This window comes from Lichenostomus cassidix, chromosome 10, assembly GCF_008360975.1.
Source record: "Lichenostomus cassidix isolate B80296 chromosome 10, HeHo_3.0, whole genome shotgun sequence".
NCBI lineage: Eukaryota > Metazoa > Chordata > Aves > Passeriformes > Meliphagidae > Lichenostomus > Lichenostomus cassidix.
Window position 1 is genome coordinate 8285943 of NC_139491.1, and position 16985 is coordinate 8302927.

The 16985-nt window shown below is 47.4% G+C and overlaps 2 protein-coding genes and 1 pseudogene across 4 annotated transcripts in view; all 3 read left to right on the plus strand.

Moving 5' to 3' along the window:
- Positions 1-5264, plus strand: part of ABHD17C (abhydrolase domain containing 17C, depalmitoylase) — a 28861-nt gene extending 23597 nt beyond the window's left edge. The window contains exons 2-3 of the mRNA XM_085070476.1: positions 388-567; positions 3759-5264. Of these exons, the coding sequence (XP_084926602.1) occupies positions 388-567; positions 3759-3978 (400 nt within the window). The 3' untranslated portion in view covers positions 3979-5264. The remainder of the gene's footprint in view (positions 1-387; positions 568-3758) is intronic.
- A 3414-nt stretch (positions 5265-8678) lies between these two features.
- Positions 8679-16985, plus strand: part of LOC146432662 (cell surface hyaluronidase CEMIP2-like) — a 51075-nt pseudogene continuing 42768 nt past the window's right edge. Inside the window, exons 1-5 of the transcript XR_014854321.1 lie at positions 8679-8873; positions 9834-9925; positions 10460-11094; positions 15581-16406; positions 16765-16932. The product of XR_014854321.1 is annotated as a cell surface hyaluronidase CEMIP2-like (transcript). The remainder of the gene's footprint in view (positions 8874-9833; positions 9926-10459; positions 11095-15580; positions 16407-16764; positions 16933-16985) is intronic.
- CEMIP (cell migration inducing hyaluronidase 1) overlaps positions 14877-16985 on the plus strand; it is a 100731-nt gene continuing 98622 nt past the window's right edge. For both annotated transcript variants that reach the window (XM_085070477.1, XM_085070480.1), the window contains exon 1: positions 14877-15017. The gene's annotated coding sequence lies outside the window, so the exon portion shown is untranslated. The remainder of the gene's footprint in view (positions 15018-16985) is intronic.

Here is a 16985-nt window from a genome sequence, read left to right on the forward strand (position 1 = left end):
AACATCCAGTTGAAATTCCTGAGAGTGACTCTGGGTAGGGGGGAAGTGTAATTTATAATTTGCTGTGCTGTAGAGTGAAAGGTAAGAGCTGTTCCTGAAGAAGGTGAAGATTAATGACCAAACTGACATTCCTTCTTTGAGGATAGCTCTCTTCAGCCTATGTAATATTTAGATTGTTTACATTGCTTGACTGTTTTAAAATTTAAGCTTGTAAGTTCATATCTCCTAGGATTAGATTTTAAAGAGCCACAAAGGATAGGAGGGATGCTTTGGGTTTTATCCTCCTCTACTTTTGTTTATTTGGTTTGGGTTTTGCATCCGTGATGTGAAATGTGTTGTGTTTTGGCTTTTTTTTTTTTTTTAAAGATCTCTTTCTTTTCTCTGCAGGTATGGTGTGAGTCCTGAGAACATCATCCTGTATGGTCAGAGCATTGGTACTGTCCCTACAGTAGACCTGGCATCTCGGTACGAGTGTGCAGCAGTAATCCTCCATTCTCCCCTGATGTCTGGATTACGGGTAGCTTTTCCTGACACCAGGAAAACCTATTGCTTTGATGCTTTCCCCAGGTAAGTGTCAATGCTGCAAGGAGGGTTTTCTGTCCTCACCATGCTCTGTAGGTGTTTGAAAGGGACTAGTGGTGTAAGAAGATACCAAGATTTGTATTGTTTCCTCCCTGGTGGAGATCTTGTAGGAGCCTGATTTTGTGACCAAAACAAATTCCCTTTCTCACCTTTTAGATGTTAAGCTTGTTTTAAGAAGCTCTAGAAAACTATATACAACTGGTTTTAAGATAAAACATTTGCTTTTATAGTCTAGTTTTCATTGGAAAAGCAATTGCAACAGTCCTGGAGTACCCAAATGCTTGGGAATAGTAGAGGTCATGAGAATAGCAGATATTCTAGGAATCTTTTAGAACTTCTCATTTGATCCAGTTTAAGTTACAGGAGAATGTGAGAGGGGAAGGCAGTCTCTCTGTAACAGGACACATACACCTGGGCAGGGTGGGGGGAAGCACAGGTAAAAAGCTTAGTGGTCCATGGAAGGCAGAAGAAAAAACAGACACTCACTGAAGTCTAAGTGCAAAACTTAGCTTTGCCTCAGAAAGTCATGCTTGTGATAAGTATAGTAAGGAATATTCATTGCATTTCTTATGTTTGTTTTATTTTGGTTACAACAGATTAAATTTAGAAGTTGTGGGAGGCTGTAGGTATAAATCTGTATGCCAGAACAGCTAGAAGGAATGGTGATGAAGTAATAGTGGCTCTCACAGTCCCCATATTTAGAATCCTTTCAAATAGGTTATTAGTTAATTAATTAACTTGTTGGAGGTGCAGACTGAATTTGAAGCACTTATACTCCAACTCATTCATCATCCTCAAACCTGAAATCCAATATTTACAAATGCTTCTGCGAGAGAGGAAAAAACAAAGCCTTAAACATAGCTCTGATTACAGAAGTAACAGTGATTAGCTGTTACCAGCCAAATCAAATAACAGCTCTGAAAAGCAAAGTGGGAAGGGGAACAGTGACAGCAGATGTGCTGTAGCACTTGAGTATTTTGTTCTTGCCCTACTGAGCTGTTCATTGCTGTCAGTCTGACTTCCCTGGTACTGGGAGCAGTGAAAATAAACAGCAGTGCACTTTATGAATGTGTGCAGCTCAACTGTCTGTCTTCACAGTGGGAAACAAAATAGTTCTGTGTGCACCTACAGTGAGTTGCTATTATGTGCATTTTATGTTGGGACTCCATGAGAATTTGGTCTCTGTAGATTTTTCTAGCTGCAGAGCTGTGTGGCTGAGAATACTAAGTAAGGCTAATGTGCAGTTTAAATACTGCTTTATGAGTCGCTGAGTTGGCAATGGGACGCCTTCCAATTTTCTGCAAAGTATAAATATTATCTGGCTTAATGGTCTGTGAATATATGTGGAAAAAAAAACCTGTTTCATTATATGAATACTGAAGTGAAAGGGGTTTCCTACAATAAATGAGAACTTAGTGTCTAGCCACAAAAATTATGCTTTAACTTCTCTGTAGCTGTATGTAGCTGATAGGTCTGTCACACCAGACCTTTCATGGGCGTAAAACTTTAGTTTGTATAGCCTATTGATTATCAAGTATTTACATTAGGCTCTAATACTAATTTTGGGATGAAAATTATGGGGAAAAACAAAATCTGCATTATTCTGATGCCTCATTTATGTTGGGATTTTTTTTTTTAATCAGCACAGTTGCCCACAGCTCAAATTCCAGACAGGTAAAGTGAAATAGGCTGTATTTTAATTTAAAATAGCACCTTAAATGGCATGAAGCCTGTGGGTTTTTTGAGAGATATAGAGACAGAGACAGAAATGTATTTACATTCAGCTGTTCACTGGAATACGAATGGCAGTTCTCTAGAATACTAAATGTTGAGGTTTGTAAGTGTGAGGCTTAGTGCTTCAGTTTAGATCTTTTTAGTTAACTTTATATTTTCATAAAACTTTTTTGAACCTGTTTTTATGTCAGGGTATGCTGGCATCTGTATTTAAAAAATCATTTTATGCACTCTTGATCATTTTGTAAAATCAATGATCTTGCCAGAATTGCATACCTTCTTGTTCTTCAGCAGCAGGAAAATCCAAACACCTTTTATTAGCTACCATAAAGAAACAGATTTGTCCCAAGATCAAATGGAGTATTACCAACACTCATTTTTCCACCCACTCCACATAATGTCCTGAGCCAGCTTCTCCATTTGTTGATGGAAGTGGAGCTGGTAGGAAGTTGAGAGTTCATTAGCACGTGGTGTCTGTACAGATTTGGAAGCATTGGTAACTACCAGCATGAAATGGCTGTCTGGAAATAAAAGCTGGTGTGTGCCTGAGGAGAGTCAGAGAAAGCTCCTTGCAAGTCCATGTGCTAGCAGGGTGCTCCATAACTGGGGTTTTGTGGTCTGACCTCTTAGGTGGGAAGGTGCCTTTGTCACTCTTCCCTTCCCTCAGAACTCACATTCCTGTGACAGGTAGTCTCAAGCTATATTGATCTGCTAAGGGTAGCTGAATAAAAGGAAAATATTACTCTAATATGACTCTTTGCAGTCAAACAGCTGGCAAAGAATCTGGTTACATAAAGTAAAATCCTGTGTTATTTCTGTGGTTTGCAGTTAAATATCCCTATGTAATGCTCTTCTCCCACAGTTTTCTGTTTCATTGTTTGAACTCAAACAGTCAGTGCTTAGAACAGATTTTTTTTTGCTTTAGCTGAATCAGTGTAATTTGGGGGTTCAAAGACAGGTACAAGCTCCATGAGCCAAAGCTTTTTTTTTTTTTTGGGTTAATGAAATCTTTTGACTGGAATGTAGTTAATTAGTTCCTAAGCTGCTAAATGGGAAGGTGATAATGTGTCATGTGAAGAGTCCATGCTTGCAGAATGTCCCATGGAATCCTACTTGCCTCACAGTGCTCTGTGATAGATACACTCACTGTTTTGCTGGTGGTTTTTTGGTGCCAAACTTTGCTTGCATGCTGCCCACTCAAACTTGTTGATGTTAGCAGTGGTGGGATGGTGGTGATGGCAGTGCAGGCTCCTTTCTACACACGTGTGTGTTTTGGGAATGAACCTTGTCCCTTATCACTTGTGCTCAATTCCAATGATTTGCAGCCGTTTAAAAACACACAGTGCTAACTGGGTTGTGTGTCAGTACTTAAGCTTTGTTTGTCTAATGGTGTGGAGCTGAAAGCCCCAAGCTGAGCTGTGTCTTTCTTTTCTCTCCCCCAGCATTGACAAGATCTCTAAAGTGACCTCTCCTGTGCTGGTCATCCACGGTACTGAAGATGAGGTGATCGATTTCTCCCATGGCCTGGCCATGTACGAGCGATGTCCACGAGCAGTGGAGCCCCTCTGGGTGGAAGGGGCTGGGCATAATGACATAGAGCTTTATGCACAGTACTTAGAGAGACTAAAACAGTTCATATCTCATGAACTTCCCAACTCCTGAAGAAGCCTACCTGATTTTACCTCAGTTACTGTGAACGGAAGAAATTACCTGTTTTTGCACATGCTTTAACTGGATAGCTGTAATAGCTTTATACTATGAAGAAATACCCTGTCTTGAGGGTGTTCTAATCAAACATCTGATGAAATTTGTCTTTTATATCTGGAAATGATTCTACTAATGCACACAAATATGGTCAACTACTGTAATTCCAACAATTTTTAGCTTCATTGCCCTGAAGGAAGTGGGAATCCTAGCTGCTTATGGGGACACTTTTTACCTAGTGCTGTATTAATCGAAGATCAGTTTTCTCTGTCTCACTTCAGATCATTTATAATGCTGTCCTACAAAGACTTTTTCCCCACCGTGTTCTCAGTGTGGAAAACACAACTGTTATGAGCTACAGCTTGTTCTGAACAATCATGGGTTCAATCTAAGGGAGTACTTTCTCTGTGAAGTTTCTAGCTGTGGTATTGTAACTGGGAAGTTATTGTGATGAAGTTCCCCCTCCTCCCTTCTAGTGTTCTTTTGTTAACTTACTGATCTTCCCAAGTAAATTATTTAAATATACTTTTACCTGAAAATAAACGAACTACTATATGGGGCTAAACTCTGTAACGACCTCTCCATTACTTGTATAAACATAACTGGAATATTCTTAAAGGATCTAGGGACAAAACTGCTTTTGTTTAAAAATAAATGTGTAAATTTACTACTAGAAAACTCATTTTAATATTCAGATTGTCTGAATAATAGCCATAACAGACATTTCCTTCTGTAAAGCATTCCTGTAGACTTTTTAAAAGTACTGTACATATTTGAATTTACATTGTGCATAGATTCTTAATTGGTAGTTTTAATTTAAGTCTAGTTACAATAAACTGCAAAATTCTGGTTTGTATATGATTGAATACATTTTGTTAAAATATGTTTTTATCCCTATATTATTTTGCTATTAAAGTTTTATAAAGTTTCCAGGACAAAAAAAAAATTTACACATTTATGTTTTGATGAATTATGTAACTAAATTTTCATTGAGCTGATCTTTTTAGTTTAGAAGTAATTTGATTCTTTGACACTGGAATCGCACAGATTATGCATCAGAAATGCAAAACACTTAAAAATTGTTACACTACTAGCATAGGTCTAATTTTTCCAAATTTAAAGGCCTTAAATGTACTGTAAGCCTCAGATTGTTGTATAAATTGATCGCGATCGATTGCAGTTTGTGTCCTGTTGCTAGAAAGCAACACAGTGATTGTAATGGAATAAAGGATGCATGGATTAGAGCTTGCTCAAGTTTGGAATCTTATTTGGTGCATAATTTTCATACATGAGGAAAGTGTAAATACAGAGTACTTGATAGAGCAACCTGGGTATGTAAATCAGAAATGTGAGGGGTAATGTTTAAATGGTTTTCAGCTGGTTCTAGGTATTGAAAAATCATGATTCATTGCCTGAAAGAAATATTTGAACATAGTTCTTATGAATTCTTATGACAGGCCTGCAGTTGATTTTCTGTGCTGCAAGTGTGTATTGTCTTTGATTATTGCCTTGGCCCTATTCCTGCAAAATAAGAAATACTTGTATTTTCACTTACAGTGGAGGGAAATGAGGACAAGCATCCTGGTCCACATCACCTAGGTCCTTATACTCTGGGTCTGGGCATCTGTGTTGCCTAGTTGTGAGTTTTAACTGTCCCAAGCAGCAGGACCCCCAGCAATTCCCTTGGTTGACTCTTCAGCCAAAATTGACAGGTTTTGTCTAATCACCACCTCAAGCTCACCACTTTCCTCCTGTATTTTAAGTAAATAGTCAGATGCTTGTCTGATTTTATATATATATTGTACCTTCGTAAATCCACAGTGGTTTTCTTCTGTTCCTACATGTGTTCCTGCTGGGACTGCAGCCCTGTGGAAGCAAAGCTGCTGTCTGTGGTGCAGATATTCAAGGTAATGTTGAAAGGTTCAGCCTGTCCATGTAGTGACTTGGGGGATTTTTTTGGTACCTCTTTTTTTTTGGTACCCACATTGAACTTTGTGTTGCTCTGAAACTGCAGCTTGCAATGTTTCTTCTCCTCATGACCCTTTGTAGCTGACCTTTTACTTCAACAAACTCATACTTTTAACCTTTTCCCTAAAAATTTATTTTTTTGATTGCTACTTTTGCAACTCTTTTAGTAGTTTAGTGACTTGTCTTTGCATTTGCTTGCTTTTTTTGCCAGTATTCCTGTGTTAATGAGAACCCTGAATATGAATTCAACATTGTTAAATATGTCTCATGGTCTTGGCACTTGCAGCCCCAGTTCACGGTGTTCTGGCTGAACATGGATTTTCATTTGTACTCTCTCTTATTTGTCTGAATTCCTGCTTAACTAATTCTCAGAGGGACCTTGCTTTTCTGGCTTCTGCATTGTCTGGTTTGGTTTGTGAAGTTCATCTGCATTAAACTAACACAGATGTTTTGCTCTTAATTAAAATGTTAATGACCTATAATTGATCCACTGGTATGGATCAGCTTCCCTCTCTTTTAATTCAGTAATTTGTTTACCTGTTTGTTCCCTTAAATAATTTTCCTTGTAGCCCTGTTCTCACCCAATAGTTTTTAAATGAATTCTGGAATTTTATTAGTTTCCTGATGTATGCTCTGCACAAAATAAATGCTAATAGTGAGCTGCTTTGTATTCAAAACTTGTATCAAAGTTTTAAGCATTTCAAAATACTGCTGGTCAACCTTAGAACTGTTAGTTGAAATAATGTGGCCAAGTCATAAAGATGCAGTTTCATCCATAGCAGTGGATTTCAGGTCCTCATTTTTTAAAAGAAAAAAATATTTTAAATTCTTTTTTGTTTTTTAATCTTTTTAAATTTTAGGAAAGGGAATGATGTGAGGTTATGAAAAAGGAATTTGGGGCTAAAAAAAAAATAGTCTGTTCCAGCAAACTGCTAACATTCTGTAATTTAAATGTATAATGTGGGCCTTTATAAGAACTTGTTATGAATATTTTAGAGCTATCAAGGTGTCACTGTAAAAATGGCTCTGTGTGCCTGGATGAATTATGCAATGGGTCTCCCAAAGGTGTGAGTGATCACTGGCATTTTGTTGTTGATGGGGATGTTCTGTCCATTTTTCCTGTGTGACTGGCCACTTTTGTTCATGTAGTACAGCCACAGATGATGTATGGCTTGTTTGCAGGAAGGTAAGATGTGGTACATCTGTTCACTCTCAGTAGTTGTCTAGTGGTTGTACTTTGAAAAAGCCAGAGGAGAATATTTGTTACAGCTTCAAAGGTGTCATTTTCCAAGGAGTCTGATATGTATCCTTTTAAAATTTATGTAACTGTTACGAATTTAACTTGTGCTCACATGGAGGCCTGTTACCTGTGTTGCCTCTGCTGTGCTTTTGTTCCTCATTTTTCCATGTCACTCCTGTAACTTGTGCCAGCTCTCCTCGGGGTGCTGGCCCTAGAACTCCAAATACCCAAACCTGTATTTATGCTTAGCATTGTACACATCTATAAACTCTGTATTGTATTTGCTTTTTCTAAATGGTGCTAAACATAGAAGTAGAGACCCAATGCACTTGCTTCCTCTGGTTATTCGTTCAGCCGTGAACCTTGATTGTTCTCATTTGGAAAACGTTTTCTTCCCCAGGTCTATTCTTGTGAATGCAAACTAATGATCTCTGTGAAGCCCATTTAACTCATTTCTGTATATCCTGTGTGGAGCTCTCCAAATATCTGAGCTCTGCAGTTTCTAGTTGCAGATGCTGTGGTTTGTGCTCCAGCTCTGGGTGAGGGTAGGGTGGCTCTCTGAGGGTGGGCACTCTGCTGTTGGCAATGAGGTCAGGCACAGGAACTCCCTGCTGGCTCTCTGTTGCTTTCCAAGTCCAGTGGGAATGCTGAGGTCAGAGGGGTGTGAATTTCAACATGGGAAGTTGTACTGTTTGGTACAACAATAAAAAGCAGGAGCTGGTCCTTACAGCAGGAGAGTGAGCCCTGCAGGTCCTTTGCCTGTGCCCATGTCTGGTTTTGAAGATGGGTTTCTGCAGTAACCAAACTAATTTTGCAAGAAGTGTAAGGGTAATGTGCCTGCTCTCATAAAAAAAAACTCCAAGAAGACCCCTACATCACGAGTAGGTCAATTATAAATGGCCTTCTGTTTCCTGTAAGGGGAAAGGTGCTTCGGTCAGTCTTTCCTCAGGGTGCTGGGCTGGGAGCACAGCACTCTCTTTCGAGTGTGCTGACTGTCCCTGCGGGCTGAGCTTCCCTCGCTTCCCAGACCGGAGCATCGCCGTGCCCGCGGCGGCTGGGACAGCCCTGGGACAGCCCTGGGACAGCCCCAGCCCTGGTTGTGTCTGTGGGGAATCCGCCGGGCTTGGGGAGGAGAGGGGGCTCTGCGAGGCTGCCCGGCCGCTGCTGATGGGGAGGATGCTGCTGGTGCTGGGAGGATGCTGATGGTGCTGGGATGCTGATGGGGAGGATGCTGCTGGTGCTGATGGGGAGGATGCTGATGGGGAGGATGCTGCTGGTGCTGATGGGGAGGATGCTGATGGGGAGGATGCTGCTGGTGCTGATGGGGAGGATGCTGCTGGTGCTGATGGGGAGGATGCTGCTGGTGCTGATGGGGAGGATGCTGCTGGTGCTGATGGGGAGGATGCTGCTGGTGCTGATGGGGAGGATGCTGCTGGTGCTGATGGGGAGGATGCTGCTGGTGCTGGGCTCCCGGCCCGGGGCGCAGGCGGCAGCGCTGCCGGGGAGCAGGGAGCGAGGCGGGCGGTTCTGCCGGGCAGGGGGACAGGGGAAAAAGCTGGGAGAGGCTCCCCGAGCCCCTCGGGATGTGCCCGGGGCAGGAGCGGCTCTGCAATCCCCTAGTGGGGCTGTCCCGGGAGAGGAGGAGGTGCGGGAGCTCTGCCTCTGAGCCTTGCTTTTCCCGAGCACACACCTCTGATTACACTTGGACTTCAAGGCAAGCACAGGTGGCTGGCTTTGTTGTGCCTTTGGAGGTGACTGCATGCAGTGGGTCTTTCTTTTATTTTCTCCTTTTCTTTCTAGGCCTTTTTTAGTTTAAGGGCTGCCTTAAACTAAGAAGACATCGATCCAAAGTTTTGTTTATTCCAAATAATATTTCTCATGGCAGTTTATTCTTGGAACTTGCAGACCTGCTAAAAGATTTAACATCACTTACATTTCCAGTCACTCTGCTGCAGCAGTGCTGTTAGGAATGCTCTGGATCTGCCCCCAGACCTTTCCCTTTGGCTCAGACCAGCACCAGTGGGATGGCAGTGGTGCCTAATGTGCTCCTCTGCATGGACCATCTGTAAAATATAACTGTTAGGAATAAGCTAAGTAATACAATGTTCTATTCCAGGGACGAGTCACAGCCATAAATGTGCATTTTGGTAAGGGAAATTCCACCACAATAGTAGAACACTGAACTAATACAATTATAACATTCAAGCAATCCTCCCGACCCTAAGTAACAACTACTTGAAGTTTATAACTTTAATCTTGAATCAAATAAACAAACCACAAACCCAAAGCTTCTCAAATTTGCTGGTCTGGGATGCCTCTCTAGGAAATAGAAGAACAGTCTAAAAATTTTTGTTCTCTGCTTAGAAATGAAAGGGAAGGCTTCAGGCACATTCCAGGGTTCCCAGGACATGACCTCCAGCCTTCAGCAGTATGCTGTCACATTAAAACTTTCACCATTTCAAACACTTCTGGCAAGAGGCCATTGAGTTTTGTGTTCCTTGTCCCTTTCAATTATCTGAGCTTTCTTCTGTGTTTGCAGCCCTACTTATCATGAAGTCCCAGACTACTTATGTTGCATGTAATTGTTTTATTGATCAATTCCCAGAGTGTCAATGGAACCTTTGGGCTCAGCCTGGAGGAAGGAGAGCTGGATAGGGGCACTACCTTAGAAGAAAGTTTAAGCTCCAGAGAGTCCCAGTTATCCCTTACCAGCACCCTTTTATCAGCATGAAGTTGCTATGGCCTTTGAGCAACTGCAGCTTCAGCTGGTTACACCAAACTAATGGCTTTAATCAGCAAGCAGAGACAAAGAGCAGCTAAAGAGCAAAATGGAGCCTTTAAACCCAGTATATATCTATTGGAAAAGCAGAGCCTGGGCTGGACTCTGGGGCTGGACTCAAAGTGCAAATTGCTCAGCAGGAGTGCAAAAGTTTCCCTTCGTAATCAGGTATAGAAAAGTCTTTATAGTCTTTAATAAGAATTGTTACTTTTAAAAATGCTTTTCAGAAAATTAATACGGAATAGTACATTTTCTTCTAGTGATTGGGTTGGTTTTAATTTTTGGGGGGTAATCTGTGGATTCTTTGGGTCTATGAATAACAAAGGCAGTTTTCCTGAGCATTACAGAAAACAGTAGTTTAAATGAAAAATTGTAGATAATCATTATTTTATCATAGTACCTAAAAACTTGTCTATCACACATCTATTGATTTGACCTGTGGAAACATTCAGTGTTTGTCAAAGCAGTGATCTGCACTGTAGCCAGGGCTGCAGCAGAACATCCATAAATGTAGTTATCTATACACATATTTTGAGGAAACAACTCTCTGGGATTCTTTGCTGTTTATGTTTAGTAGGTTTTACCATATTTATGATTAATTCAGAGTATAGCCTGAGTCCCAGAAGTTCATTGTGGGATATGGATTATGAATGGATTATTATCCCTGGGACTGTGGGCTCCTACAAACCCTCCAGCCTGTTCAGAAGCAGCTCTCTCTTGAGTTATCACAGAAGGAGAAGTTTGCTAAGTCAGAACCTGGGCCAGAAGCAACAAGAAAAGTGGTTGTCCTGTGGTGTATTCCTTAAAAATCTTCAGATATATTTCAATTGATACCCTTAGACCTAGCTTGGCCTGGAATCTGAGTTTTATAGCTGTGAGCAAGAAGCCAACCTGCCCAAAGTTCTTATCAGTGTCCTCAGGGTGGTTCAGCGTAAGGTGAAGCCATTCTTGCTATACAAGGTGCTCTGGCTCTTCAGGAATATGGGAATGTTTCCTCAAGCTCAACAGTTCCAGGCCTTCTCTCTGCTCCAGAAGCAAGAGATTAAACCAAGAAAAATGCTGTTAAAGCCCAAAGAGGAACACAGTGGTAGGTACACAAGGAGGAGGTGTGGGTTTGGTATCCCAAATACTTTCTGGTGCTGGCTGATGGGGACAGTGAAGCCAGTGTGGGGTGGGCATTGCTGGGTGCAGCCTGGTGCATGGGGATCCTGCACTGTGCCAGGAGCCACACTCAGAGCCCAGGCTGAGGGACAGCTGGGCTTGGGTTGCTCATCCGGCAGCAGGAGTGGTGGAGGATGGACATGATGGATGAAAGATGGCAGGATCGATGGAAGATGGGTAGGGTCAGTGAAGGATGGGCACGATGGTTGCAGGATGGGCAGGATCGATGGAGGCTGGGCAGGATGGATAGAAGCTGGGCAGGATCGATGGAGAATGGACGGGATCAATGCAGGGTGGGCAGGGTCAGTGAGGATGGACAGGACCAGGGAAGAACGGGCAGGAGCGATGGAGGACAGGCAGGATGTATGCAGGATGGGCAGGATCGATGGGTGATGGACAGGATCAATTCAGGATGGGCAGGGTCAGTCAGGATGGACAGGATCAATGCAGGATGGACATGGTCAGTAAGGATGGACAGGATCCGATGCAGGATGGACAGGATCAGTGCAGGATGGACACGGTCAGTCAGGATGGACAGGATCGCTCCGGCCGCTCCGCTCTGTCCGGACAGCGGCTGTGCACGGGCGCCCCCTCCCGGCCGGCCGGGGCTGTGCAGGGCCAGTCGCGCCCCCGTCCCGCTGTCCTTGTCCCTTGTCCCTTGTCCCTTGTCCCCCTGTCCGTGTCGCGCTCCGACCACGCAGATTTGGGGTCTGAGCTGGCGCTGGCTCTGCTGCCAGCTCACCGCACACCCCCCACTGCCGGAGTTATCCCGCGGCGCCTCCAGCACTCTGCTCCGTGGGAACGGGGTGTTGCTCAGGGGATGCTGCCTCCCTTTCTCCTTCCTTTCTCGAAGGAAACAGGAAACCGCCCAGCGAGGGAGTGTGCCCGGGAAAAAATCACTTGCAGAGGAGGAACCTCCCTGCACTGGTGTGCGAGAGCTGAGTCCCTGGACAGGGGGGTGTGTGTCCTGCAAGCAATTCCCGCAGGCCACTCGTTCAGATCAGCTTGGTTCCCTGCCCTTGCCTTGCCATGAAAACCTCAGCCATCAATATCTGGTATTGAGAGTCACAGCTGTGTTTGCAGGCAAAGCATCACAGTCACCGCGACGTGCCAAGACAGAGGACTGTCGAGGTTGTCTCATCCCTGGCAGCCCCTTACAGAAAATGACCCATTTCTGTTTCTTAGAAAGGTAAACCGCAGTTTATAACCCGCAGTAGCACTCGGAGGAGGGCTTGGGTTGGTTATTTTTGTGAGGAAGAGTTCCACGAGGCGTGTGTTGGAGGCAGAGAGCATTAGTCACGATTTCTCATGTGCAGGTGTGAGGCTGTTCGGGAATGTTCTCACGCTGTGGATGCATCCTGTGACAGAGAGCTGTGGGGTGAACCTCATCCTGGTGCTGCTGCAGAGCACAAATCAGCTTGGAAAAATGAAATTTGAAGAGTGAAAGGGTTTAGCTCCCAAGCACCATTCTACAGATGGTAATAGATGCTTCTTTGTTTACTTTAAAAAGAGACAGCAATCTTTAGCAAAAAGAGTGATATGTTCAATCCCTTTTAGTCTAAAATTTTCTTCCTCAGGCCAGTGAAAACTTAATATGGGGTGAAATGGCACTGAAGTCTTTCACCTGAGAGTAGTTCTTTCAAAAAAAACCCAAACCAGTGTATTTCTGTGGATTTTGAGGCTACAGAGGGAAAACGCCTTTAATGGATTTAAACAGTACTCACACCTTGAAAATTTTGGTTGCTTTTTCAGGAAAAATCCCAGGTAAGCAGGAGTGACTCTGGCTTTGTTGATTGTTCCATATGTTGATTGTTCCATAAGGCCTGCACAAAGCTTAGCACTAACCACAGTGCTTTACCTCTACTATTACTATGTTAGATTAATTATTGATGCCTTTTGTTTAGATTGCAAGTTTGTGAAATGTTTTGCATGATGTCAATATTTTAATGACCACATATGAGATTTCTAGGGCCCTGGCAGAGGTAAAAGAAAGGCTCAGGTCCTCTTAGCATTTTCTACCACTACAAACATTGAGTTCAGAGAATTTAGTGTGTTTTAAGACAAAATATTCTTATTTGTCTTGTCTTGCCCAAAACTTCCACCAGTAGATAAAATTTCTCAAAAAAAAAAAAAAAAATTAGCAAAGCCTTCTATACTTCTGGTAACAGCTCTGCTTTCCCATGACCTGCATTCATATGTGTCATATTCAGATAAGGAGGAGGCACAACGCTGACTAATGCTGCTTTTTTGGAAGGAAAATGACAAAAGCTATTTGAGACAGGAATAGAAGTGCCAGCACTAAATGACAGATGAACAGCTGGTAGCAAAGGTGGCAGCTCTAATGTTTCCCTGTATTTATGAAGTACTGAAATAAGGGAGTGTTATCTGGATTTGTTTCTCTGGGTCCCAGGATCGGGTGTAAGAGAGTGGATGGGTTTTGTTTAGCACAAGTGAGTGTTTCTCCCTCTCCAGAGCTGCTGCCTGGAGTGTGGGGCATGGCTGTGCCCCTCACCCACCCCTCTGCTTCCAGTCTGTTCCCATATTTTGTCTGACAGCACTTGTTCCTTATTAACATGACTATAGTGTCTTTGTGCCCTCTGTCAGAAGAAATCCTGCACCAGAATAAATTTCAGAGGTGACAGATTGGAACAGTTTGACCAGATGATGGCACACAAATGTCTCTGAGGCCGACAGCACCTGTGGCTCTGCACCTCTCTGGTTTTGGCCCCAGGCAGGAGTAGTGGCTGGCACCATTGCCTAGCCACTGCTGGCTTGTCCTCTCTGGGTGTTGGGCTCTGCAGTGGAGATAAGGGATTACAGCCCTGGGAGAGAGAAGGCAGTGGCTGCAGTAAAGCAGGTACCTGTATTTATTTATATGTCACCCAGAAACTCAACTGTGCTGTATTTCAGAGTTTATAAAAACGTGTGAGGCTGTGGTTCATGGAAAACAAACCACTGTGTGATGGCCAGAGCCAGGTGTGATAGATGTGATGGTGTGAAAGCCAGTGCTGTGGCCACTGAGACTGGAACCTCCAAAGCCAGCAAGGCAGTCCCAGTCCAGGCGGGTAAATGCAATGAAAGCATTTGGGGTTTTTTGTGTCTGTGCCGTGCCAGAGCAGCTTCTAACCCTTTTCCTCTTGCTGCAGACTCTGACTAGAGGCTGGTCTGGCAGATGATGGGAGGTGAAGTGGCAAATGCCTCTCTGCTCACCTGCTGTTGGGGGAGCTTTGGCAGCTGCTGGGTTACAGTGTCGTCCGGAGGCAGGACAGCACAGGGTGAAACAGCCCCAGGGGAAGGTCGCAGAGGGGTTCAGCTGCCTTCCAAGAAAGACCAAGGCATGCCGAGCCCCGGGTTCGGACATGGGGAGCTGGGGTCTGGGGTGCCCCAGCCCCCTGCCCTTGGAGAGGTAGCTGGCCCCCAGCCGCATGCTTTGCCTGGGGCTGTTGAGCCCCGCCGGGCGCTCAGCGGGTCTGCACAGAGCCCCGGGGAGCCCGGCAAGGAGCCCGCTGCCCCCGGAGGCTCGGAGCCGGGTCAGAGCTCTCCGTGCGGCAGCGGGGCTGGCCCCGGGCATCAGGGCGCCGCTCCTAGATATACGTCCAGGCTGGAGGGATCGTCCCCGGCTGGGAGGAGCCAGCGGCTCAGCCGCTGTAAACAGTGCGGGCACCGCCAGCGGTTGGGAGATGGATATAAAAAGGGAGGCGGAGGGGAGGCAGCCGGAGCGGCGGAGCGGGAGCTGCCTGCGCCTGCCTACCCCTGCCCTGCCCTGCCTGCCCCGCCGGGTGCCCGTAGCCCGGGCCAGCAGCTCCGACAGGCTGCGGGCAGAGTCCACGGTCGGCGCTGTCGGGACAGGTAAGAGTCTGCGGCGAAGTTTGGAACGGGCCGTGCCGCTCGTCGAGCAGCCGCTGGGTTTGCTCCGCGCCGGCTCCCTCTGTCCGTGCTCTGCTCCCTCTGTCCGTGCTCTGCTCCTTCTGTCCGTGCTCTGCTCCCTCTGTCCGTGCAGTGCTCGCCGCCGCCGGGCTTGTGTGCGGCTGGGAGGGAGGGAGGCTCTGCTTGCGCCGCCGCGACGTTAAGTGAAGGGGGAAAGGAAAAAAAGACCAAAACAACGAAACCAAAACGCGTCAAAAGCAAAATGCGCCTTTTGCCGGCTCCATGCAAAGTCGCGGCGCACGTGCTGCGGCGCCGGGCTGCAGGTAGCAGCTGCCGGACCGCCCGGGACGCACGGACAGCGGGGATCCCCGGGGAGCCGCGGCTCCTCCTGCCCTTCCCGACGGACCCGGAGACAGTCCCGGTCCCGGTGCCGCCGCGGGACGAGCGGCGGAGCAGCGAACGCAGCAGCATCAGGTCGGTACCGCTCCCTCCGCCCCCTTCGCCCCGCAGACCCTGCCGCCGCTGCCGCCGCCCGTCTCTTGCAGGGCGCTGACCGGATGCCGCCCCGCACCGAGCCCCGTGGCCACCAGGCTCCGACAGCCACCCTGCCGCCGTGCTGGGTCGTGGGGCAGCCCTGCACCTCGGGAACTCCGCCGCTTTCTACTCCCTCGTCATCCGCGGCGGAGGTAAGCGAAGCGGCCGCCCGCGCCAGGAGCGCTGTTCTGCGGGGGATGTCCCGGTGCCCTGCCGGCTCCTCCCGGCCCGGCGGTGCTCGCCCCCAGCCCCGCTCCGCTCCTCTCGCCGCCCGGGGCAGCTGGTGGTGGCCGGCCGCCCCCACGGGCCGCCCGTCACCTGCGGGCAGCTACATCCTCCTGTCCCACGGCGGGGAGCTGCACGTCGGCTCGGAGCGCTGCCGCTACTGCTGGGGCCACTATCCCGCCGGACGGGCGAGCCGCCGAGGGTCAGCCGCACAGGGCTTCGGGCAGAAGTTCGTGGGCGAGGGTCGCGGCGATGTCCTGGCGCTGGCGGATGTCCTGCCCGGCCGACGGCGCCGCTTCGGACCCTCCTGGACAGGACGCTGCCTGCCGGCAGGTCCGGCACGGCCCGACTCTCCGAGAGGCGCCGGGGCAGCCGCGGGCTCAACCTGCCGTCCTGGACGGCGGCACGGAGCGGCTGCTGGCGGCGGGGCGCTTCGACACTCACCTGCGGCCGGGAGAAGGCCGGCGGCTCAGCGCATCCCCGGCTCGGCAGCCCCCGGCAGCCTGGTGGCGACCGCCGTGCGGGACTCGGCCGCCCGCAGCCTCACCCCGGAGCCGCGGCTGTGCTGCGGGACAGCCCGGGCAGCAACTCCACCGTCCGCCGGCGCTACAGGTGAGGCGGGGGCGGCAGGGAGCGGGGCGGGAGCGGAGCCACCATGGACAGCTCCGCGCTCCGCCGGGGGCTCTCCCGACCGAGGGGCGGAGCGGGGCTCGGCCGGGCTGCGGGCGGGGGGCGGCGGGTACCCGGGGGGGATGCGGGGGGAACCCGGGCAGGGATGCAGTGGGTACCCGGGGGGGATGCGGGGGGAACCCGGGCAGGGATGCACTGGGTACCCGGGGGAATGTGCAGAGGACAACTCGTGCCAGAGGTAGGGGAGCTGTGCCACGCTGCGAGCTCCCTCCCGCCCAAGATTTTTGCAGGGTGGACGGCTCGGAATGACACTGGTTTGCTCCTTCTCGGTCTCCTTCAGGCAGCCCTGGGTGCTGGTGGGGATCCTCGGAGGATCAGCTTTCCACAGCAGAAGATAAGCGAGAGTACCACGGGAATGGAACAGCAGGGTTAGCCATAGCCCAAAGAGATCTCCTCACATATGACAACACCTGTTTTACTGTTGCTGCTTTCAGTGAATGGATAAAAGGTTCAGTCTTCCCTGAAAATTACTTGTCTTCTGTTGCTTTGCTCTGCTTTTCC